The 25,388-nt window shown below is 36.9% G+C and overlaps 1 protein-coding gene across 3 annotated transcripts; it reads left to right on the plus strand.

Annotated features, from left to right (window-relative positions):
- The first annotated feature begins 14,387 nt into the window (after positions 1 to 14,387).
- LOC144980907 (uncharacterized) lies at positions 14,388 to 25,122 on the plus strand. 3 transcript variants are annotated; one of them, XM_078928825.1, is made up of 2 exons: positions 14,388 to 14,483; positions 23,099 to 25,122. In XM_078928825.1, exon 2 carries the CDS (start codon positions 23,522 to 23,524, stop codon positions 24,020 to 24,022), a length of 501 nt encoding a protein of 166 aa, XP_078784951.1. In that variant the 5' UTR covers positions 14,388 to 14,483; positions 23,099 to 23,521; the 3' UTR covers positions 24,023 to 25,122. The 3 variants fall into 3 exon arrangements, with proteins under 3 accessions (XP_078784951.1, XP_078784950.1, XP_078784948.1); XM_078928824.1 differs by lacking the exon at positions 14,388 to 14,483 and adding an exon at positions 16,210 to 16,316; XM_078928822.1 differs by lacking the exon at positions 14,388 to 14,483 and adding an exon at positions 20,222 to 20,321.
- Positions 25,123 to 25,388: the final 266 nt, after the last annotated feature.

Genomic DNA, 25,388 nt, shown 5'->3' on the forward strand with positions numbered 1-25,388 from the left:
CGTGTGTGTCGCAAGGTTATCACTCAGTGTTGCGGAACAGTCAACACACAAAGGCGTGTATATACACATAATATCGTAAGGATATGACCTAAAAGCATTTTTTATTTTACATTATTGTTTGCAGACTAGACACGTTTAGTTACGGTCCTCTGAACTGATTGATCATGTTTCAAAAGATCAATATGCCTGACTTGATTACACACAAAATCAGAGTAAAAATACATACACACACACGCACACACACATACACACATACATACACACACATAAAAGAAAAAGTTATGGAACCTTAAAGTACTACTACTACTACTACTACTACTACTACTACTACTACTACTACTACTACTACTACTACTACTACTACTACAACAACAACAACTACTACTACTACTACCACTACAACAACAACAACAACAACTACTACTACTACTACTACTACTACTACTACTACTACTACTACTACTACTACTATTACTACTACTAATACTACTACTACTACAACAACAACAACAACAACTACTACTACTACTACTACTACTACTACTACTACTACTACTACTACTACTACTACCACTACTACTACTACTATTACTACTACTACTACTACTACTACTACTACTACTACTACTACTACTACTACTACTACTACAACAACTACTACTACTACTACTACTACTACTACTACTACTACTACTACTACTTCTACTACTACTACTACTACTACTACTACTACTACTACTACTACTACTACTACTACTACTACTACTACTACTACTACTGATACTACTAATACTACTACTACTACCTTATCCTTTTATTTATTTATTCATTTACCATTACAAACAACACAGTCAAAAGCCGTCATTTTTTTCTACTTAACCCTCTCCTTACCAGCCATTTTCAGGATTTTTCCCAAAACTTTAAACCTAACTAACATAAAAATGGATTTTTTTTTATCACTCAGCAGTAAAATTATTGCCATACATAATTTCTTTAGCAAAACATACTCTACAATACACCGTTCATTTTCTGTAAATTTTATGATGTACAAAAGAAATTTGAATAAGAAAAAGGTTGGTTGTATCGTAACACATGTGACGATTTTCCTATAGATAGAATGCGCTTGGCCAAGGAGTTCACAACATTGCCATCCGGAAGTATAAAGGACCAACACACAAACTCTGTGTAACCATGAACGTTTATAGTCAGGTTAATACAGATTAGTGAGAACAACTCACAAACGCGGATGGCAAAAACAATAACAAAGGCCTGAGTGACGTCATCTGCATACTATCTATAGTTGGTCAGGAGTGGTTTAAATTAAAAACAGGATTCCTAGAAAAAAAATTGCCATTCTCCCATTAAGCAGCGGTGTTTAGCAAGGCTATAGATAGTTCGAAGATGACGTCACTCATGTCTTTGTTATTGTTTTTGCCATCCGCGTTTATGAGTACTTTTCACTAAACTGTATTAACCAGACTATAAACCTTCAAGGTTACACACAGTTTTGTGTGTTGGCCAGTTTTACTTCCGGATGGCAATGTTGTGAACTTCTTAGCCAAGTGCATACTATCTATACAAGGCTATGCAATAAATCTCGCTCAGGCAATAATTTCAACTTAGTGTGAAAACGGGTTTGAAAGGAATTTTGATCCTGTTCTGATATTTCTACATAAAACATTCATTCATTGATTCAAAGACGTATTCTTTTATTCATTGATGCAATATACAGAAAAAAAAAAAGAATTTATAGCAAAGAATATTTTGCCGTACTCTGTTACCCCTCTCCCCTCAACACACACACACACACACACACACACACACACACACGCACATGAAAAAAAAATGACCAGGAAACTCGTCCTTCAATTATATATCGATTAAAATGCCCCTTATTTTTGTTTTGTTTCCCAGTCCCAGGTTTGAGAATCTTTGACAAGATGAAGGTCATTATGATATATCGATTTTTGAAGGACGAGTTTTCTGTCCAAAATTTAAATACTGTGTTTTTCAAAGTATGTCAGTGTTAGACTTGAACCCATTATATTTGCTTTATTGATGAGAATAAAACAAATTCCCTTTATGAATCCCCAAAGGGAAATTTGTCTTTGGGGTCTATACATTATCATGGTCTATTCCAAGGGAAGACTGGAATAACCCATTGTTAACTTCGTTAATAAATCATTGAGATTGAAGACAGTTGATTAACAAATGAAGTGTTTTATTTCTAGACATCTCGTGCCATAACGGTCAGAACAGATAAAAGACAACCGAACACTTGGGTTGTAGTTTAAGCAGTCTAAATAACAATTCGTAATAGTGGAATTATCTATTCACATTGTCAACATCCCCTTTTGTTTAGATAAAATGGTAATTATTAACAAAACCTTTATTCATGTGATAACATTTCCCAATATTCTGCGTCATGGTGAGAATACAAAATTATAATAATCAAACATGTTAAAATTTCTAGAATTGCCTTCTTCCATTACCATTACATTCAAATTTTAGAAAACGTTTCTAATCTTTCAACTTAACAAACAACAAAATTATTTACAACCATGAGTCTTTTTGGTGTGCATGACACATGATTAATTATAATCTGTTGACAAATCAAAAAAATAACAATCACTCTTAGTTATTCAAATAAACTGTCTTGGTCTTCTCTTGACCTGGGCCTGGTAATCCGTTCGAAATAGACCCTGGAGTGTAAGTGTTTCTACTGTGCATCTAAACACAGGTCATGATTCTTCTAGTGAGTCTGGGATTTGTGACTAGTGTTAGTATAGGCATGTCTGCAATGTTTGTCTGTTCAGCCGCCAAAACAAAGTTAGCCTAGTGCTACACATTCCTAACAAAGGCCATGATTTCAGATCAGTGATGCATGATCTGTGTATATCGAAGATTGCGTACTTATGTGTATTTTGGATTTGGCTTTATTTTGCGGCCATATCTAGTAACGTAACTGTTTGTCTGCGAGGTGTCTGTGCTAATACGAGTATTCTCAGATTGTGCATGGTCTGAGGTTTGCGCTGATGTCGAAACTGGCGTTGACGTCGAAACCGGAGTTGCAGGAGTCTCAGCGTCGTCGCAACATTCGTCGTTGTTGACGTTACGTTGTTCGAAAGGTGTTGTCTTTGGTCGTAAGTGTACCCTATTACGTCGGTATGTACCTCCATTTTCTCCTTCGACGGAGTACGATCGTTGTTTTAATTGGTCTCTGACGATACCGGGATGCCATTTGGTACTCTCTGGGTTTTGATACCATACTGGTTGGTCAGTGTCGAGTTGGGTCATGTCTCGTGTATGTCTGTCGTAATTGTTCTTCACGATTCTATCTCGTTTGTGCGGTGTGTCATATCGTTGTTGAGGTTTGGAGAATTTTGGTATGAGCGTTCGTGGTTCTGTTTGAAACAGCATTTCTGCAGGACTAAGACCATTTTGTCTTGGCGTATTTCTGAGCTCAAGAAGTGCTTCATATTGATCTCCTCCTTCTCTGGTACAGCGCTCCATCATTTGTTTCACAATTTTCACTGCGGACTCTGCTTTCCCATTTGCCTGCTGGTGTCCTGGAGATGATGTCGCGTGGTTTATGCCCCATCTCTTTGTGAACTCTTTAAATTCTCTCGACGTGTATTGAGCACCACAATCTGATATTAGTACTTTTGGTGATCCATATCTGCAGAAATTTGCTTTTAGTTTTGCAATCACAGTCTTTGCAGTTAGTGTTGGCAAATAATCTACTTCTATGAAGTTTGAATAGTAGTCGACCAGAACTACGTAGTCACGTCCTTGAATGTGAAAAAGATCTGTTCCTACTTTCTCCCAGCAGTGATTTCCTCTTTCATGTTGTTGTAAGGATTCTTTTTGGTTGCTTCTCTTCGATTCTTGACATGCTTCACATGCATCTGCCATTTGCTTTATTTCTGCAGTCATCCCTGGCCAAAATACTGTTCTTCTGGCTCTTCTTAGCATACTCTCAGTAGCCATGTGTGCTGAATGCAGTTTCTCTTTTATTTCATTTCTGAGACTTTTTGGTATAAGAACTCTCTCTCCTTTAACAATTACGCCATCCTCAATGCTGATGGTGTCTCTAAAATCAAAATACGGCCATATCTCAGTTGGCATGCTGTCCTTGTGTATTGACCATCCATTCACAATGACATGTTTGAGGGCTTGTAGAGACCTGTCTTCCTGTGTTGCTATTTTAATTTTTTTCAGTATCTCATCAGGCAGATATGCTTTTTCCTTTGGTTCTTCGCCGTTCTCTGTTGACGTGCAACTTATTGTTGCTCTTGATAGTGTGTCGGCTATGAGCAGTGATGAACCTTTAGCCCATTTCAACTCGATATCGTACCGATTGCTTCTCATTAGGAGTCTTTGTAATCTCCGTGGCGCCTCGCTCAAAGGTTTTCTGATTATTGTCTCTAGAGGTTTATGATCAGTAATGACGAATATCTTCCTACCATAGGTATATTGGTCAAATCTTTCTAAACCGAAAACGATTGCAAGCATCTCTTTTTCTATCTGTGCCCATCGCTGTTCTGTTTCTGTCAATGTTCTGGAAGCAAACTCAATGGGTTGACCTTCTTGCATCAAAACAGCCCCAAGTCCGTCCTTGCTGCTATCTACCTGCAGTTCTAATCCCTTGTTCTCATCATAATATTTCAGGACAGGAGTTTTGCTTATTGCTTCCTTTACTTTCTTAAATGATCTGTCACATTCTTCAGTCCATGAAAAGTTCTGATCTTTCTTTGTCAGTTCTCTTAATGGCCTTAACATGTCTGATAATTTTGTGAGAAATCGGGCTAGGTACTGTACCATTCCACAAAATCGTTTGACATCATGCACGTCCCTTGGTGTAGGCATGTTAACGATCGCTTCAACTTTCTTTTGGTCGGGCTCTATTCCTTTGTCACTAATTCTATGGCCCATGAATGTGACTTCATCTTGTCGTTCTCTTGCCTTCTGGTCATTCAAGCGTATGTTCTTTTGTTGACATCTCTCTTTCAACTTTCCATAGTTGTGATCATGGTTCCTCATCGCATCTTCTTTGGTTTCTCCACAACCGACTACTATGATATCATCTGCTACATTTATGGTTCCATCAAGACCTTCAAGTGCGCTAGACAGGTGCTTTGAGAAGATTTCGCTTGAAACATTCAAACCGAAAGGTAGTCTGGTCCATCTTAATCTACCCATTGGTGTTATCATAGTCGTGAGGAAACTGGATTTTCTATCTAGTTTTATATGCCAGAACGCTTCCTTGACATCGAGTTTTGTGAATACTTTTGCATTCTGAAATTTAGGTAACACGTCATCAAGCGTCAGTAGCTTGTGGTGTTCTCGCATGAGGGCGTCATTTAGTGGTCTGGGATCAATACATATTCTCAAATCTCCATTGGCTTTCTCAACCACTGCCATTTGGTTTACCCACTCTGTCGGCTCGTCAACTGGACAAAGAATACCCCTTTCAATAAGCCTGTTGAGCTCGGATTTTACTTTGTCTTGTAGTGCAAATGGCACTTTTCTGCACGGCAATCTTCTTGGTTGTTTGGTGGTGTCTACCTTAAGTCGGGCTTCACCTAAATCACCTAAATTGTCATTCGCAGTTACATTGGCAACATATTTGTCATCATTGAAAGTTATGAAATTCAGGTCTTGTAGTGTTTTCAATCCTAATAGGCAACTGAATTCATTCTTTACCACCATGAATTTAACCTTGTGGTGTGATTTTGTCTTAGGGTTGATGACATCAAGTGTTGTTTCTCCTTTAGGTACCATTTTGCTTTTGTTCCACATCGCTAGTCTCGTTTTCGTTGGAACCACTTGGTCACGTCTGACGTGTTGTTGACAGATAGTGTTCACATCTGCGGCGGTATCAATTTTGAAACGAACTTTGTTGTCATTGATATTCAACACGCATGTCGACTGTTTGGTGTTGCCTGAATTTCCCATTGCCAACAGCCATTTGTCGTCATACTGTTCATCAGAGTCGTCATCTACTTGTACTGCATTGATTTTAGACCTACATTTTGCTTTAAAATGGTTCTTTAACTTGCACCTGGAACAATATTTTCCCCAAGCTGGACATTTCTTTTTGTCATCAAAGTCATGTTTGAGTCCGCAGTATCTGCACTCATTTGCTGTTCTTTTGTTCTTAAAATTCCCTGTTCCTTGGGCGGCCCCTATTCTATCTATTCTCTGTTGGGAGGATCTTGCCTTTGTCGGTTGCATTTCCTCTATCTGGGAAGCTGTTTGCTCATGGGCCTGGCAGGTTTCAATGGTCTTTTTCAGAGACAATTCCGTATCTTTGAGCAGCTTTTCTTTAAGGTGTTTCGGTGCACAAAATACAATCTTATCTCGGATCATCTTGTCCTTCTCCTCGAAATTGCATTGCTCAGCCTGAGCCTTTAATTCCGTGACGAATTTATCGAAAGGGTGATCGTATGGAATATTCCAAAATCTATATCTTTGGAGTACTTCATTGTTTCTCGGTAGACAGTACTTCTCTAGTTTATTCAGTACAGTATCTGGACTATCCCTATCTTCTCCTTCTAGGAAGTCCATTTGATCAAATACTTCGATCGCATCCGAACCTGCGCAATGGAGTATTATAGCAGCTTGTGCCTTTGTTGACTTTGTCGATGCACCTGATGCTTCGAGGTAGATCTCCATCTGCCTTCTCCATTTTTTGAATTGTTCGGCTATGTTACCGTCATTCAATCTGAGTATATTCGGTAGTCTGAAATTAGCTTCTGCCATAGTAGTTCAGGTCTAAGGGATGCAATCGAGTAAAACTTCCACGATATCTCCCTTGCTCTACCAGCCGTCTGCGTCGAACGCGTGATCGTGACAAATCGTGCCACAATCCGACTAGATAGCAATTATCATGTACCTACTTGGATTTAGATAATGTTTTCCGCTGCCACCATGTTAACTTCGTTAATAAATCATTGAGATTGAAGACAGTTGATTAACAAATGAAGTGTTTTATTTCTAGACATCTCGTGCCATAACGGTCAGAACAGATAAAAGACAACCGAACACTTGGGTTGTAGTTTAAGCAGTCTAAATAACAATTCGTAATAGTGGAATTATCTATTCACATTGTCAACACCCATCATGCAGCGAGTTGGGGCGAAGTGACTTGGTCAAGGCAACCCAGCGCGGTAGATTGACGAATTCGGTACCTTTCGGTACGAAGCAAAGACTATACCGCTTAGCCACGCTGCCCCTATTGATGCTCTGCGTTTAGGTAAAATACTAAACATACGCCCGTCGGATTTAATGTACCAACACACAACACTATGTGTAACCTTGAACGTTTATAGTCTGATTTTTTTTTTTGTGTGATAAATAATCTAAAAAATGTCTGTCTAAAAACATTAACAAAGAGCCGAGTGTCGTCAACTTTGTTCCTTCTATAAGATAAGCACGATGTCTTCAAGTCTAAAACTAACGACGTTTCCTATTTGTGATTTATTTAAATTTTCAAGTCGCTTTTCATTTCCTGGTTCACCTTGACACGAACGACACCACCATGTTGATGTGGAAGTCACGTGACACTGCCGAACACTGACATAACACGTTTTTCACTTGAACCAGAAAACGTCCGTTCCCTTCATCAACGGATGGCCCTGGCCTGGCCTGGCGTATTGGTGGTGTAAATGACAGAAATGATAGCACGTCTGACCGGTATTCAAAAGGTCTGAGGTTCGATCCACAGTAGAGACAGAATAATTATTTTGGTGTCTTTTTTATTCTTGTATTTTTCTTTCTTGGTTTATCTGGCACTGTTTTATTGACATTTTTTTCTGAATTTTATCAAAAGTACAGAGAGCACCCAAGTTCAAATGGGCACGTTACATCATGCAGAGGCATGATGTATTTATTTACCCGCATGTACGCGGCAATTGAAGTATCCCCGACAAAAGCCGCGCATAGTTAAGTCCTTGGAAAAGGCTCTTTACTCACATTCTCTCACCGTACTCAAGTGTAAAATGAGTACCTGGTCGTTAACAGCGTTTTGTCTCTGTCCGAAAAAAGAATCATATTATCGCCTAACAGGTGTCCATGTCTCGTCCTACATGTTACGTGTTGCTGTTGACTGGGGACCCCTTGTAAAATGCTTAGAGCACGTTGAGTGGATGTTGCGGTATATAAAAAAAAAGCTCAAAAGCTCAAGAAAAGATAAATGGAATTAACCCTTGTAATGTGACTAATGTGACGATTTAGTCTGTGACTTTCCAATTGAAAATCGTGATGTCCCTTAATAATCTCGGACGAGAGAAAAAATAATCCCGTCACCCTTTTTCCTAACTTTAGAGAAATGTGTGATTATCCGTGGAGCGTATTTTAGAAAATAAAATGGTTTTAAAATATTTTTAATGAATAAATTTATAGATGATAAATGAATGAATGAATAAATAAATAAATAAATAAATAAATAAATAAATAAATAAATAAATAAATAAATGACAATAATAAAAGTTATGATGTAGGATGACACATTAATCCTGTAAGGGACTTTTCTAATATTTTTTTTTTCCAGTCACCAAACTGTTATCGCCAGATAATCTACTCAATGTAAACCTGAGTACGATAAGAAAATGTTAATGTAACAAATTAGGGAGCAGGCACGGGTGTAAGAAAACGATCTGAAAAGGTTTGGGTGAAACAGTGCCAGACAAAGCATGAAAGAAAGAAAAACAAACAAAAAACATCTTTAAAAAATCAGCCTGCTTCGACAGGGGATCTAACCTTGGACCTCCTGATTACCAATCAGAGGTAAACCCCTTCACTACGTACTACAAGGTCCAGTTGAAAAAAAGAGGGGCGGGGGGGGGGGGGGGGGGGGGGGGCGAAATCCCAGACCAGCAAAATAAAACTCATTCAGTTTCAGTAGTTCCAAAAAAAGGTCTCAGCGACAAATTTTCACAATATCATCAAGTCATGGATATAAGGGGAGTTAATCGAAATAAAACTTGTCGTCTATATTGGTCATAATATAGAGTAGCGTTATCTCCCTTTAGTCTATTTCTGGTTCTCATTGGTTCAGTTTGCTCTATTAGTTTGTAAGTTGCCAGAGAGAGAGAGAGAGAGAGAGAGAGAGAGAGAGAGAGAGAGAGAGAGAGAGAGAGAGAGAGAGAGATGGGTCTGTAGTCTGTTGTAGCTTAACCTCCTTCGTCGGCTGGCCTAGCTTCAGATTGGCAACTATCTTCGCATTTCGCATGTTCCCACTCGTGTAAAACTTTTCTTGAGAGGAGACGTCAGGCATTGCCTTCTGTAAACCAGACCCTTGCCCCGTGGCCCATATCAGTATTAACGTCGTCTAACTCCGCTCGGCTTTGTAGTTTTGTGGTATGACACTCGCTTTCGGATCGGAAGGTCCTGGGTTGAAGCCTCGCTCGGCGCATAGTGAGTCCTTAGAAAAGGCTCTTTACTCACATTCTCTCACCGTACTCACGTGTGAAATGAGTACCTGGCAGTTAAACAGCGTCTTTAAAAAAATTATAGTCGCGCCTAACAGGCGTCATGTCTCGTTCTACATGTTACGTGTTGCTGTTGGTCAGGGACCCCTTGTAAAGCGCTTTGAGCACATTAAGTGGATATTGCGCTATATAAAATCTCACGTTCTTTTTTTTTGTATTCGGTATTCTCAAGGCATACTGTCAGATTTAGGATTTGCTATCTCAGGAGGAAGAGTCAGATTGGACAGCGCAGTTCAGTCCAAGTTTTTGCACATCGCTGGTGTCTGTGCACTCATTAGAAGACATATTTTGGAGCTTTTTTATATAGCGCAATATCCACTAAACGTGCTCAAATCGCTTTACAAGGGGTCCCTGGCCAACAGCAACACTTAATATGTTGGACGAGACATGACGCCTGAGTGGCGATATTACGATCTTTTTCGGACAGAGACAACGCTGTTAACGGCCAGGTACTCAATTTACACATGAGGACGGTGAGAGAATGTAAGTAAAGAGCCTTTTCCAAGAACTCAATTATTCGCCGAGCGAGCCTCGAACCCCAGGTCGTTCCGATCCGAAAGCGTGTGTTATACCACTAGACCACATAGCCGCACATAATATTTTATTAATCTTTATGGGTGAAAATTATCATTGATATGAACCACCACACCATGTCCCCGGTTTGAGAGTTTTTTTTTTACCAAGGTGAGGGTCAATTATGGGACAATTATACGGACAACATGGCTGACATGACATTGAGCTTCGGCTCAGTGGATAGTCTTATGTTTCCATTTATTCACTGTGTGGAAACTTTAATTTTTACCTGATGTGGACTAATCTTAATATTGGAACTTTTAACTTAAGATCTATTAAAAGTAACATTCGAAAGGAACAACTGTGTCAAGATTTAGAAAGTTATAAAATCGATGTGTTGTGTTTACAAGAGACGAAGATCCAAGATGGCGTCGACCAAACAATAAATGGTCACAGACTGCTGTGCTTTGCTTCCAGTTCACCTCACTATGGTGGTGGATTTCTCATAAATAAAAACTGCAGGGATCTGACTAGTGACGAATGGAATGTTTCGGACAGAATATGTGTTCTTGAGCTTAAGTGTAAGATCAATTCAAGGAACCAGAATAACAATAACAAAGACGATCACGGTAAGAAGACGTTCACTATCTCAATCGTAAATGTTTACGCACCAACAAGTCAACGCGCAAAACAATACCCAGAGGAAACTGATAAATTTTACAAAGACCTAGACGATACACTGAACAAAATAGGAAACAAATCAATATTAATAATTGCTGGAGATTTTAATGCCAAAGTAGGAAAACGTCTCGACAGTGACACATTATGTTTAGGATCATACTCAAAAGGAAAACGTAACGATAACGGAGAAAAATTAGTCCAGTTCTGTGAACAGAGAAAACTTTTCATAACAAACAGTGCTTTCAACCACCCATCAAGACAAAACCCAAGACAAAATGATAACAATACACAACCAAATAGACTATATCATATGTCGACACAGCCATAAACACTACTCAACCAACTCGCGATCATACTGTGGTACACTGCTAACATCCGATCACAAACTTGTAAAAACGAATTCAACATAAATGTGTACAGACAACGAAGACAGAAAGGTAAAACGGCAGTCAAAATAAACACGGCAAAAATAGTAAATGAGCAAGAATGTCGCATTCATTACCAATATGAACTTAACTCAAGTCTATGGAAAATAAAGCAAAACAGCAATCCAAACAATGAATGGAAAGAGACGCAAGCGGCAATGAAATATGCGGGGGAAGAAAGTGCAGGCTCTATTAATACAACTAAGAACAAACCAAATCGAACGCCTAACATCGCTATTAACGATCTATCGCGGCAACAAAAAGAACTTGGGATCAGGATACAAAACACGAAAGACTCGGAAGAAATAATAAACCTGAAAACGGAACGAAACAAAATACTGCATTCAATTCGATCACTTACAATAAAACACAGAAACGAGGAATTAGACAAAAAAGTGGAAGACATAGAAAAGTCCAAAAATAACGCATCGTCTATGTTCAAAGCGACGAAATCTCTGAACCGAAAACCATTCGAGAACCCAAAACTACAGGATAAATTTGGCAAACAGACAACAAATCCCAACGATATCCTTGACATTGTAACTGACCACTTCCAGCAGAAATTTCACAAACAAGTCTCACAAATATCGCCCTTCTCAGGAAACCCTAGAGACCTAAACAACCGCATCACAACAACTGAAGTTAGAAATAGCATAAAGTGCCTAAACAATAACAGATCCCCAGGCGAAGATGAAATTCCCACTGAATTGCTGAAATGCGGTACCCTCTCCCTGGATCTGAGCATTGCAAACATAATGAATAAAACATTCTCAACACACAAAGACTGGGACATAAACAGCGGTGTCCTAATTACAATACAAAAACCAGGAAAAACGAAAGGACCCGTAAACAACCTGCGCCCAATAACATTACTGAATACCATAAGAAAAACACTGTCAACTATTGTCCTCAACAGAATTAGACCGAAAATAGAAAAATATCTATCACATAGCCAAAGCGGGTTTCGCCAAGACCGAAGCACATCGGACGTTGTATGGACACATAAATGGTTGGCAGCAAAGGCACTCAAAGAAAACATATCCATAACAATAACCGGAATCGATATGTCCGCAGCCTTTGATACGATCGACAGAGGAAAACTTTTGGAGATATTAACAGACATAGTAGACGAAGACGAGCTCCGAATAATCCGATTTCTCCTCAGCAACACAAAGATACAACCAAGGATATACGGGGCCACAAAACAGACGCAGTTCGATAGTAACATCGGGACCCCCCAAGGAGATAGTCTGAGTCCGATTCTGTTCACAATATATTTAGAACACGCTCTGAAAGAAGTTCGAAAAGTCATTCCAAAACCAACGACTCATATTGAGAATGCAATCCCTAGAGAAATCGCCTATGCAGATGATGTCGATTTTATTGGATCAACACCAGCAAATAAAGACATCATACAAAATACCCTCATGAAATATAACCTCCAAGTCAATGCCAATAAAACCGAATTTACAACAATATCGAGGAACAAAGAGGAATGGAAAAGAACAAAGAAAGTCGGCTCACTAATTGGAGACACCGAGGATGTACAAAGAAGAAAACAGCTATCAAACGCCGCACTCAGTAAACTCACCAATGTATGGATTAGAGGTGACAAAATAAAGAGAAAAACCAAACTGAAAGTGTACCGTGCTCTTGTAAAGCCGGTACTTCTGTATAACTGCGGCACTTGGGCGTTGACAAAATCCGAAGAAGAACATCTGGATGCCTTCCATCGCACACAGCTAAGAAGGGTACTGGACATCAAATACCCAAAAAAGATCTCAAATGAATCACTCTATAAGATCACAAAAGAAAGACCAATCTCCCTTGACATTTTACAACAACGATGGCAACTTTTCGGTCACATACTACGCAGGGACAAAAATATACCAGCTAACCAAGCCATGTCGGGATACTTCCAAAAACACGAGAACCTTTTCAGAGGAAGACCGATCACAACACTCCCTGTGATCCTAAACAAAAACCTCACAACACTTGGACAAAGCATTAGTCTCATAACGGCAGGGGACCTTGAAAATCTGAGAACCCTAGCAGAGGACCGGCAATATTGGAGACACCTCACACAGGAAATACTGGAAACAGCCAAGGCGCCCCGATCTTTCGGTCGAGACGCGAAAGGCATCTAAGTCAAGTAAGTCAGGGTCAATTGGTTAGGTAAATCGATTGATATTTGAAGGGCGAGTTTTCTGGCCAAATTTTTAAATACATATTTTTTACAGAGAACGCCAGAGAACTGATATAGCAACTGTTTATTGATCTTTGCCTTGCGAATCAATCAAAAATTTTTAAACAAGTATTTTTTAAGGCTTGTGGTTTTATGTTAATGCTGTTGTTGTCTTTATTTTGTTTTGTTTTAAAATTTCACTTATTAAAACATTGCATTATTATTATGAAGCCCATTAAAACTTGCAATAATAATTAACACACGGGGGTCCCAATAACTCAGTTGGTAGAGCACTCGCTTCACACAGCAATGGGACCAAGATCGATCCCTGGTGCATTCGAGATTTTTTTTCTGACCCCCCTGTCTACCCAGCAGTGAATGGGTAGGGGTCTCTTAGACCTGGTGGAAAGTGCTTTGCGATAGACTAGCGACCAATCCAAAGGATAGCAAGCAATTAATATTGTCCGTTTCACCCTTTAGAAACCGGGATAGACTCCGGCTCCATGGGCCTAACGGCTCTGAAGGACTACTTGTTAAAATAACACATGGAATAAATCAGTCCTTCAGAGCCATCAGGCCCATGGAGCGGGGATTATCCCGGTTTCTATTGCGTGGAACGGACAATAACAATTGTTTGCTATCCTTTGGATAGGACGTTAATATATCGCAAAGTACTTCCACCAGATCAAACAGACCCAGCTACCCAATCACTGCTGGGAGGGCAGGGGAGCAGGAAAATTTTTTTTTTCGCTTTTGAATAGGAAGATCCAGGGTTCAAGTCGCGCTCTGAGTAGCGCATAATTGAGTCATTGGAAACGGCTCTTTACTCACATTCTCTCACCCTACTCAGGCATAAAATGAGTGCCTGGTCGTTAACGGCGTTGTCCTCATCAGAAAAAAAAATGCAATATGTCTATCAGGCGTCATGTCTCGTCCTACGCCTCAAGTATTATAGTTGGCTAAAGACTCCTTGTAAAGCGCTTTGAGTACGTTTAGTTAATATTGCGTTATATAAATTCTCAATTTTTCTTGTTTATTTGGGGGTATTTTTCTTGTTTTTTTTTTCGTTTAGGTTGGAAAACGTTTACTTGTCGAGAGAAGAAAATGTGTGTGGTCAGGTGGCTCAGATTTGACAAAGTGCCAAATGCTGACCTTTGGACAAGAACAAACCAAATGGATGTCCAGGTCAGACGTAGAAAATGGCGATGGGTTGGCCATACTCTGCGAAAAGAGCCCTGTAATATAACCAAGCAGGCTCTCGAATGGAAACCACAGGGCAATAATAATAATAATAATAATAATAATAATAATAATAATAATAATAATAATAATAATAATAATAATAATAATAAATACACATTCAAAACCTTAAATCTAATGTAATTCATTTTGTGAGTCCTTAGTCACACCTCTAAACCAATACGACAATGACATAACCTGCATTTTTAATTTATTCTCTCATTACTAAATCCATATTAAGCAGCATGGCATGTCTAACAGAAGAAAGTAATTCTCAATCACGTATCATTTTCCCATTATCAAATCATCAGATAATCAACCTTAACCCAAATGTACTTATTTACATGTCTGATAACCCAAAATTGTTATGGGTTCAATCAATGTTGTAATAGAAATACTCTCAAACCAACGCAAAATATTGTCCATTACAAAGTAGATGAAAGTAGATGAATATACATTATTTTATAAACGTATTAATAATATCATTATAAATACCCAGAATCTAAACTCTCGAAAAATTGTCCATTAAATCAAACAATCATTGAACAATGTGGGAAAGCACATAATATAAAACAAAGCAAGAGAAGAATCTAACTCTCTCTCTCCCCCCCCCCCCCCCCCCCCATTTTCCCCTCCTACCCCCAGGATCTTAAATTTCATTTTCAATCTTCGATGTTGTCATCTCTCTCTCTCTCTCTCTCTCTCTCTCTCTCTCTCTCTCTCTCTCTCTTCCTCTCTTTCTATCTCCCTCTCCTTACCTCTCTCTCTCTCTTCCTCCCCCCCCTCTCTTCCTCCCCCCCTCTCTTCCTCCCCCCCCCCCTCTCTTCTTTCTTCTTCTCTCTCTCTCTCTCTCTCTCTTTCTCCCGCTCCCCCCCCCCCTTGTCTTGTAGATTTTTTTCACATGTTATGGTGTGCCGTACTCGGTGTACCTACGTGATTGTACTTTTCTTTATCTCTCCCTCTTCTACATTTTCATCTTCCCCCCCACTCCTCTCTCTCTCTCTCTCTCTCTCTCTCTCTCTCTCTCTCTCTCTCTCTCTCTCTCTCCCCTCTCTCTCCTTTTGTATATTATTTCAGATGTTGTGGCTTAACTTACTCGATTAACACTATTACTATTAGTCTACATTATTGTACTTTTCTTTATTTCTCCCTCTTCTACATCACCTCTCTCTCTCTCTCTCTCTCTCTCTCTCTCTCTCTCTCTCTCTCTCTCCCCACCTCCCCCTATAGATTATTATTAATGTCATGGTTACTGTACTCGATAAACATACAATATTATTCTTTTCTTTATCTCTTCCTCTTCTAGATTGTCATCTCTCTCTCTCTCTCTCTCTCTCTCTCTCTCTCTCTCTCTCAAAGATCTATTGATCTATCTCTCCAACCTTGTAGATTATTTCACATTTCATGCATCGTGATGTACTGCATCCATTTTACCTACATTCATTGAACTTTGACGTATTTTTTACTATTAACCTAGAACTCTAGACTCTTTTTATTGGTTTTAAGTGTTCAACAATTATGCAATGTTTTGTTTAGAGATATTTAATAGATTGAACATATGTTTCGGTTTTACTCGGTTTGCCACGAGTCAGACTTCGGGGGTAGGTTGCTGGTGACCCAACTGAGCCAATACGCTGACAGGCCGTCACCAGCCAATCTGCGATTCGGCTTCTGCTTGAACCGCTAGACCTTTCTATAAACGATACTGATATCCCACGATTTTGTAGCATTTGTCTGCTGTGTGGCCTTTCATTCCACAATATTGACATTTAATCACAGGTTTGTTCTTTTTTTTATTAATACTCGGTATTACTGCCAGTGATATTTATTGTTTTGTTTTGGTGGATCAGCTTTGGTCTCTATTGAATTGTTTGTAGCATTGTTAACTGTGGTGGTCATCTTGTTACAGTTACGCGTTCCGAGTGGTTGACCTGCTCGTTCTATTTGAGTATTCAATCTTAGGTGTATATGGAATCTGAGTAGCAACAGCATAGTATGGTTCCTTCAATGTTCTGCAATTATTATTATTATCATCATTATCATTATTATTATTATTTTTATCATAATCTTCATCATCGTTATTATTATTATTATTATTATTATTATTATTATTATTATTATTATTATTATTATTAGTATCATTATTATTATTATTATTATTATTATTATTATTATTATTAGTATCATCATTATTATTATTATTATTATTATTTATTATTATTATTATTATTATTATTATTATTATTATTATTATTATTATTATTATTATTTTTATTATTATTATTATTATTATTGGAAAGAGTAATCGATAAGAGGATTGGAAAAGATGTTGAAGAAGAGGATACAGGCAGGCTGGAATAATTGGAGGAAGGTAACTGGAGTTATGTGTGACAAACGAATTTCCGCAAATCTGAAGGGGGAAATATATACAACAGTTGTATGGCCAGCAATGTTATATGGACTAGAGACAGCAGCCACAACAAAGAAACAAGATAAAGAAGTTGAGGTGGCAGAACTGAGGATGTTGAGATGGTCACTTGGCTGGACAAGAAATGATAAAGTGAAAAATGAACGAATTCGAAGGTTGACTGAAGTGAAGAATGTATCAATAAAGATGAGAAAAGATAGGTTGAAATGGTTCGGACATGTAAAGAGACGAGAAAGGGAGTACGTGGGAAGGAAAGTATTGGACTTACAATTAGCGGGAGAGAGGAAAAAGGGACGCCCAAAGACTAGATGGTTGGATAAGGGTCTGGGTCTGTGTCTGGGTCTGGAGGAAGATGATGCTCTGAAACGAGATGCATGGAGATGTGACATTCATTATGGCAACCCTGCAAAATGCGGGATAAGCTGAAAGATTATTATTATTATTATTATTATTATTATTATTATTATTATTATTATTATTATTATTATTATTATTATTCTGTATGGTTGGCGCTGAAGAAACCAATGGTCTGGTTGTATTTCAGCCGCGTCCTCATTGGGCGCGGGCCCATGTCAGTCGGGCCTTGAAATCGTTTAGGTGTGGTGCCATGATGACCAGTTCATCCTGCCCATTCCACTCCGAGATAGTTCTAATGAAGAAAGATAGTTCTTTTATTATTATTATTATTATTATTATTATTATTATTTTATTATTATTATTATTATTATTATTATTATTATATTATTATTATTATTATTATTATTATTATTATTATTATTACTATTATTATTATTATTATTATTATTGTTATTATTATCATTATTATTATTATTATTATTATTATTATTATTATTATTATTATTATTATCATTATTATTATTTATTTTTTTTATAATATTTATTTATTTATTATTTATTTATTTATTATTATTATTATTATTATTATTATTATTATTATTATTATTATTATTATTATTATTATTATTATATTATTATTATTATTATTATTATATTTTAAATCAGTACATTGAAAACTGAAATTTGTACACTTGACTTCAGTTGACATTATAAAATGACAATAAAAATTGAGCGTTTATTGAGCTCTTATATAGCGCAATATCCACTAAATGCTCTCAAAGCACTTTTACAAGGGGTCCCTGTCCAACAGCAACACTTACCATGTAGGACGGGACATGACGCCTGTTAGCCGATATTACGTTTTTTTGGACAGATACAACGCTGTTCACGACCAGGCACTCATTTTACACCTGAGTACGGTGAGAGAATGTGAGTAAAGGACTCAACTATGTGCCGAGCGAGGCTCAAACCCAGAACCTTCCGATCCTATAGCGAGTGTCATATCAATAGACCACATAGCCGCATTAATCTAGGGGTTAATTTGGCACCCTGTGATCTTCTTTTCGAATACCTGGATAAAAGAATAATTTTTGACAAGTTTAATATCATCTGAATTCATCGGTATCTAACGTAAAATATAAAAATTGGCTAAAATGAAAACAAAAGCGTTTTGTCATGTCAATCAAAACATGGGGTGACCTTAAAGTCTCGTCATAGTGAGGGAATAGGTCTTTGGAACTTCGAAGCTTGTTATCAGTCAATGCAAACATAGGGGGGAAATTCTTGTCTCGCTAAGGGTCTCTTCTCATCCACCGTTAATAGCCATAATACATGACTGCTCTTTGGTTTTTCTTGCAAAACTATATATTTACATTTGTGATCCCTCATCTAAAAACGTAATGTAAATTTTGCTGCTCGAAGCTCGAAGAAATAAAAAAACAATGTGAAATTGAATGTAAGATGAATAAACAAAAACATCGATGGGCGTATTAACAACGCCACTACCACATTATCTCATTCGTCTGTAGTGTTTTATTCATCATGTTTTGTTAATAAAGGGGAAACCCGAAACGTCCATTTTGTCTGTTTTTGTAAATCAACTTGAAGCTTACATTCAATTTCACATGGTTATTTGTGTCTCAAAACGGTATTATGTCGGGATATTTAGGGACTCAAAATGGGAATCTAGCATTGAAATGACAAGAATATCAACTTTAAGCTTTTTGCAATGTAAAAAATTGTGTTTATTCTCCACCACAACGAATAGAAATAAACTCCAACTTTCATATTTGCTGCAACTATAAGTTCAACTTCCAGCTCCTAATTTAACATGACATAATACCGCTTCGAGTGGCCGGTTACATTTAGTATGTTGCATGAGGTTATAATCCAAATAAAAACGAGAGTGAAGAAATATTAAGTAGCTCTTCAAAGCCATGAGGCCCATGGATCCGGTGTTTATCCCGGTTTCTATAGCGTGAAACGTACAACAGCAATTGCTTGCTACACTTTAGATAGGACGCAAAGTACTTTCCGCCAGATCTAACAGACCCAGCTACTCAATCACTGCTGGGTGGACAGGGGTCCGAAAAAAAAAATCTCGACTGCACCCGTTTTATAATCAAATAATTTATTTTTCAGCCAATCCCAAAACAATGTTAGACGATTTCGATCTGTTTTCGATTTATTGACATGCCTGATAGCCCCAAGTGTTTTGGGCTCTGTGATGTGGGACATTCAGTTTGAATTAGTAGGCTTGTCCATTGCAATAATGTGGATAATGCGGCTTTGTTGTCTTGTGGTATGACACTCCCTTTCGGATCGGAAGGTCCTGGGTTCGAGCCTTGCTCGGCGAATAGTTGAGTCCTTAGAAAAGTCTCTTTATTCACATTCTCTGACCGTACTCATGTGTAAAATGAGTACCTGGCTGTTAGCAGCGATGTCTCTATCGGAAAAAAAATAGTAATATCGCCTGACAGGCGTCATGTCTCGTTCTACATGTTACGTATTGCTATTGGCCAGGGACCATTTGTTAATCGCTTTTTTTAAATTTAAAAAAGAATCAAGCCCATAATTGGTTCGGTTATCAGACCTGTGAATAAGTGATTGTCGATTTCGATCATTTATTTCGCCTACAATCTCTATTAATTAAGGTGTTGATTGAAGACGGATTGAACCACTAATTGTTAGATTTTGTGTTGATTTATGAAGCTGTTACATATTCTATTTTACTCCATATTTACACGGTTCACCGCTTGTTTGTAGAACATGTATAGTGGCAGTAAACGGACGATGTTTGACGGTGTATGTAAAATTACATTAAGGTTTTAGAACAGATTAAATGGAATGTAGGCCAAATTTTTTGGATGCGTTGCGAACCTCTCGAACCGAACAGTCCGTAGTTCCCAGTAGGTAGTGCTGTGTTGTGGTCGTGAAGTCAGTAATAGTTTGTCTATGGCTTGAAGGTTTGTGGATTCAAATCTTAGCTCAATCGATCGGTATGTTATTTATATAAGGATTTTAAAAGTCTGTTTCTTTATGTCAGAAACACTTGTTTCGGTGCGTCATCGTCATCATCATCATCATCATCATCATCATCATCATCATCATCATCATCATCATCACCATCATTATCGTCGTCATCATCATCATCATCATCATCTTCATCATCAACATCATCATCATAATCATCATAATCATCATCATCATCATCATCGTCGTCGTCGTCGTCGTCGTCTCCATCAACATTATTTTTATTATTGTTATTATTATTATCATTATTATTATTATTATTATTATTATTATTATTATTATTATTATTATTATTATTATTATTACTATTATCATTATTATTATTATTATTATTATTATTATTATTATTATTATTATTATTATTATTATTATTATTATTATCTCTACTACTTTTGTTATTATTGTTTTATCATTGTTAATATTATTTCAAAAAATCATTATTTCCAATATTATTATTATTATTGTTATTTTTATTATTAGTGTTATTATTATTATTATTAGTCTATTATTATTATTATTATTATTATTATTATTATTATTATTATTATTATTATTATTATTATTATTATTATTATTGTTATTATTATCATCATTATTATTATTATTATCATCATCATCATCATCATCATCATCATCATCATCATCATCATCATCATCATCATTATTTCCAGAAAACATCAACATCATTGTAATAACAATATTACCCCCACCACTATTTAATAGCTTTTACTTATGTGCATTGCATAATTACGCTTTGGTCAAACAGCAAATTAAATCATAACTAATGACTTCCTCCACCTTTTTACCATCACATTGCCTTTGTCAAAATTTGACAAAACACACATTTTTACTTTTTGGAAACAAATATTATACTTCAAAATCGATCGATAAAAATAATCCCCATTTTGCCCCAGGTATGAGAGTTTATGCCAAGATGAGGGTCATTTATGTTGACCGATATTTGAAGGACGAGTTTTCTGGTTCAGTTTTTAAATACGTGACTTTTCCAGAGTTCGGGAGTTAACTGGTTAATCACTCGATATACAAGGTGGTAAATGTCTGCATAAAAAGTACAATGATAAAATTATACGATACAGGTTAAAAATTTAATGTACAAAAGCAAAATAAGATAAAAATCAGAAAATATATTATGTATGACACAGTGCCAGAATAAGCAAAAAGAAAAACTTCAGCTTTTTTATTTAGCGCAATAATCAACTAAACGTGCTCAAAGCGCTTTACACGGGGTCCCTAGCCAACAGCAACTCGTAACATATAGGACGTGACATGACGCCTGTTAGGCGATATTACATTTTTTTTTCGGGCAAAGACAACGCTGTTAACGGCCAGGTATTCATTTTACACCTGAATACTATGAGAGAATGTGAATAAAGAGCCTTTTCCAAGGACTTAACTATGCGCCGAGTTAGGCTCGAACTCAGGACCTTCCGATCCGAAAGCGAGTGTCATACCACAAGACCACATAGCCGCATATACAGGTAAAAATCATCCCCCTAAAATAATCAGCCTTTCTAAACTTTAGCACTGTGCTGATACCATTACCATTGTAGAAATAATATATCCCCAGTGCACCCTGTACAGAACACAAATCAATACAAATAATTTAATATTGGATTAAATGGTGCTCTATAAAAAAAATATATATATATATATTTAATCTCCACAATATCCTCGTTATGGTTTGTATAAAGAAGAGGCTTAATTTGAATTACATTCATAAATACAAGTCACATCTGTCGTACACTCTGAAAAGTCTGATTTGTAACAGTTTTTGGCCATAAACCTCTGATTTTACCAGTCAACTGCTGTACTCTGGAAAGACACGTATTTAAAAACTTGGCCAGAAAACTCGTCTTTCAAATATCGATCGATTTAAATGACCCTCATCTTGGCAAAAACTCTCATCTTTAGAAGCAAGTCAATTATTTTCTTCTTTAGATAAAACAAAAACTGGTATTGTACTATTTATGTACTCATGATAATTTCTTTTTGTTTGAGATTTTGTTTGAGAAAAGATAGCGCAGGAATTCACCATATCTAATTCCACGCTGTGGTTGTTGATTATAAAATGTATTCTCCGTGACTGAAGTATGCTTAACATGCAGCATGCAAGAATATCGGCTACCATGTCGAAATTCGTTTCAGTCAACATGTAGGTACTTATTTGCAGGTCTGATAACCAATATGGTAATGGGAATACTCTCAAACCAACGTGAAATACAAAAATGTTGAATCAGGCCTATAAAGGCGGTCGGTTATCAGACCTGCAAAAATGAGCACCTAAGTTTCAGTTGCTACGCGCTTTTTCATTTCTTTTCTGGGAATCAGATAAAAAGCACCTTGTTAAAAAGCATATCTTTCACCAAGAGATATTAGATCATAAACCGCTTATTTCTTGTCACAACGCAAAAGGGGCTTTAAAATCTTTATTCGGTAAAAGAATACAGTATGGAAGGAGGGCTGGTAAAAAAAACAATATTATTGATCATTTGCATAGATAATTGCAAAAGAAAAAAGAACTATCATGTAAGCAGCTTTGTATTTTTTGGACCACAAATGGTAAAATTAATCCTGAAAAAATAAAAATGGCGGCAACAGCAAAGCTTTAAAATGTGGCAACAATCTGGTAGGGCCAATCTACAAAATAAAAGACCCTTTTTACTTGTTTTTGGAAATGGTGGAGTTCATAATATTTCACTTCTCTTTTTTTTTCTATCCATAGGCATTGAATTCCTATGAAAATCGGGGAGTCACGACTTGGACACTCAAACTTTGAAAACAGGAGATGATTTAAAACACTGAGAGGATGAATTAGACAGTTTCCAGGATATCTGTCATTATCCCACGAAAGGATAATTATTATTTCCTAATTCTTCCAATTGGAAGTTTCTTAAAACTCTTACGTATTTCGTTCAAATTATTGAATATTCGTTGAAGGCGAAAAAAGCGCAAATTCCTTGATTTCTTAAAGGTGAAAAGTATATCTAAGAGAATCGGAACACGTAGGAAAGAACAGAGTGTTAACAACATTTATACATTATTGAAGAAGCTGTTTAAACTGCTCGTCCATTATTTTATTTTTCACAATTATAAGAAAGCGACAAACTAATCAAAATAATATTGTAAAGGTGGTGTTTTAGACAAAATGGATTTTGATGGAACAGGTAGAAATAGTTTTGGGGGTAATCACAATGATGCATTTGATGAAAATGAGACTAGCGATTGTGACAATATCGGTGTTAAAATGGACAAGGATAACAAAAGTGTACAGATATACATAGATCGTGACATGATGGATGAAAACAGTGTATCTAAAAGTCCAAATTCAAAAATGAGAGAGGGCAGCGTGAAGAAAAATGGTGATCAAATAAAAGACGATCGAACGGAATCTTCCACCAAATATGTTAAAGAATTATCCACGGTTGATGACGCGATGGAGTATTATAATAAAGTTGTTGACAACAATTCCTTTTGCATGGAAGAATGTGGAACTGGAAAATTTGAAGAGACGGGGAAAGGTAATAATGGCGATGGCAAGAATAATAGTCATAGAACGCGTCGTCAAACGAAGGATACGAAACTGATGAAAAAGTTAGCAAGATTGTGTTTAGGTACAAGTCGATGCAGGAAATCAACAGGATATTGAAGAACAAACTAATCGAAAGCACGGATGTCTCCATTCATCGGATTAACCTGGCCTTGTGCCTTTGTAAAAAGTAGGAAAACCTAATATTGGTGGTATCTGTCGAGAGCAATGGGGGCTGCTTGAAACCTGAGATCGCAAAAAATACTAACGAAAAGGTGACAATAGAAGGTATTGGATGGGAAACTGTACAGACAATTGACAATAGAAGGTATTGGATGGGAAACTGTACAGACAATTGACAATAGAAGGATACAAAGGGTACAAACCCTTCGTCAGCAAAACAATTTTAAACATCCATAACATTTTGTGATGTAAAAAAGAAATCAAGATGAGGAAAATTATGGTTGTAACGTAACGAATGTGAGGATTTTCCTATAGTCGGTAAGAGGAAGGTTAAAAGAAATGATTTGGTCTCTTCAATGCTGGTCTTATGGCAGATGAGATCACTCAACTGGCAATACAGGGAGTAAGCCCTGATGATTATAAATCTGTTGTTACTATAAACATCTTATCCGAAATTGGTCTATTCGACGCTTGCAGCGGCGCTTGTCATGAACTGTTTAGAAAAAAAAATTAAATGTGAGCTCCTACAAACATGTTACGACCTGAAATTGCTAGATCCATATCAATTAGCACAACAGCACCATCTCGGTGTAGAGGACGCACTTTTAACCGTCACAAAGTCGGTCGCAAAACACCTTGACGTACCACACGCCTACTAATTACGCCGGAATTTTCGTCAGCTTTAACTCACTCAACCCTAACACCGACTATATCCGTAGTTTACCCAGGGTTACTTTTAACCCATGCCTATTTATTACATTTTTCTGAGACAAATTATAGAGATAGTATCAAATCTGGTGTTTTTAGATTTTGCATGTTAATGATAGTTGAATAAAACTAAATGTGGAACTAACAAGTACAATCAACGTTCGTTCCATCAGCAATTAAACTGTTCAATATTTCATATTATGCAGCGAAAACAAGGACATGTTATTGATTGACTGATAGATTTACTTTATGGTAGATTAAATGACCAATTGATAATGATAATATTTAATGTCAGATTATTACAAATGTAAAAAATTGAAAACGAAATGTATCTGTCTATGTTGTGTGTATGTGTATGCGCGCACGCATGAGAGAAAGAGAGGGATATATATATATATATATATATATATATATATATATATATATATATATATATATATATATATATATTGAATCGTGTTTGATACAAATATGGTACGAAAAGTGCTCGACATGTAGTAATGGAGCGAATTATTATTTAAAATATTTACCACAATGTTTAGCACAACAGCACCATCTCGGTGTAGAGGACGCACTTTTAACCGTCACAAAGTCG

This window comes from Berghia stephanieae, chromosome 10, assembly GCF_034508935.2.
Source record: "Berghia stephanieae isolate SIO BIC M18660-M18661 chromosome 10, UCSD_Bste_1.3, whole genome shotgun sequence".
Classification (NCBI taxonomy): domain Eukaryota; kingdom Metazoa; phylum Mollusca; class Gastropoda; order Nudibranchia; family Aeolidiidae; genus Berghia; species Berghia stephanieae.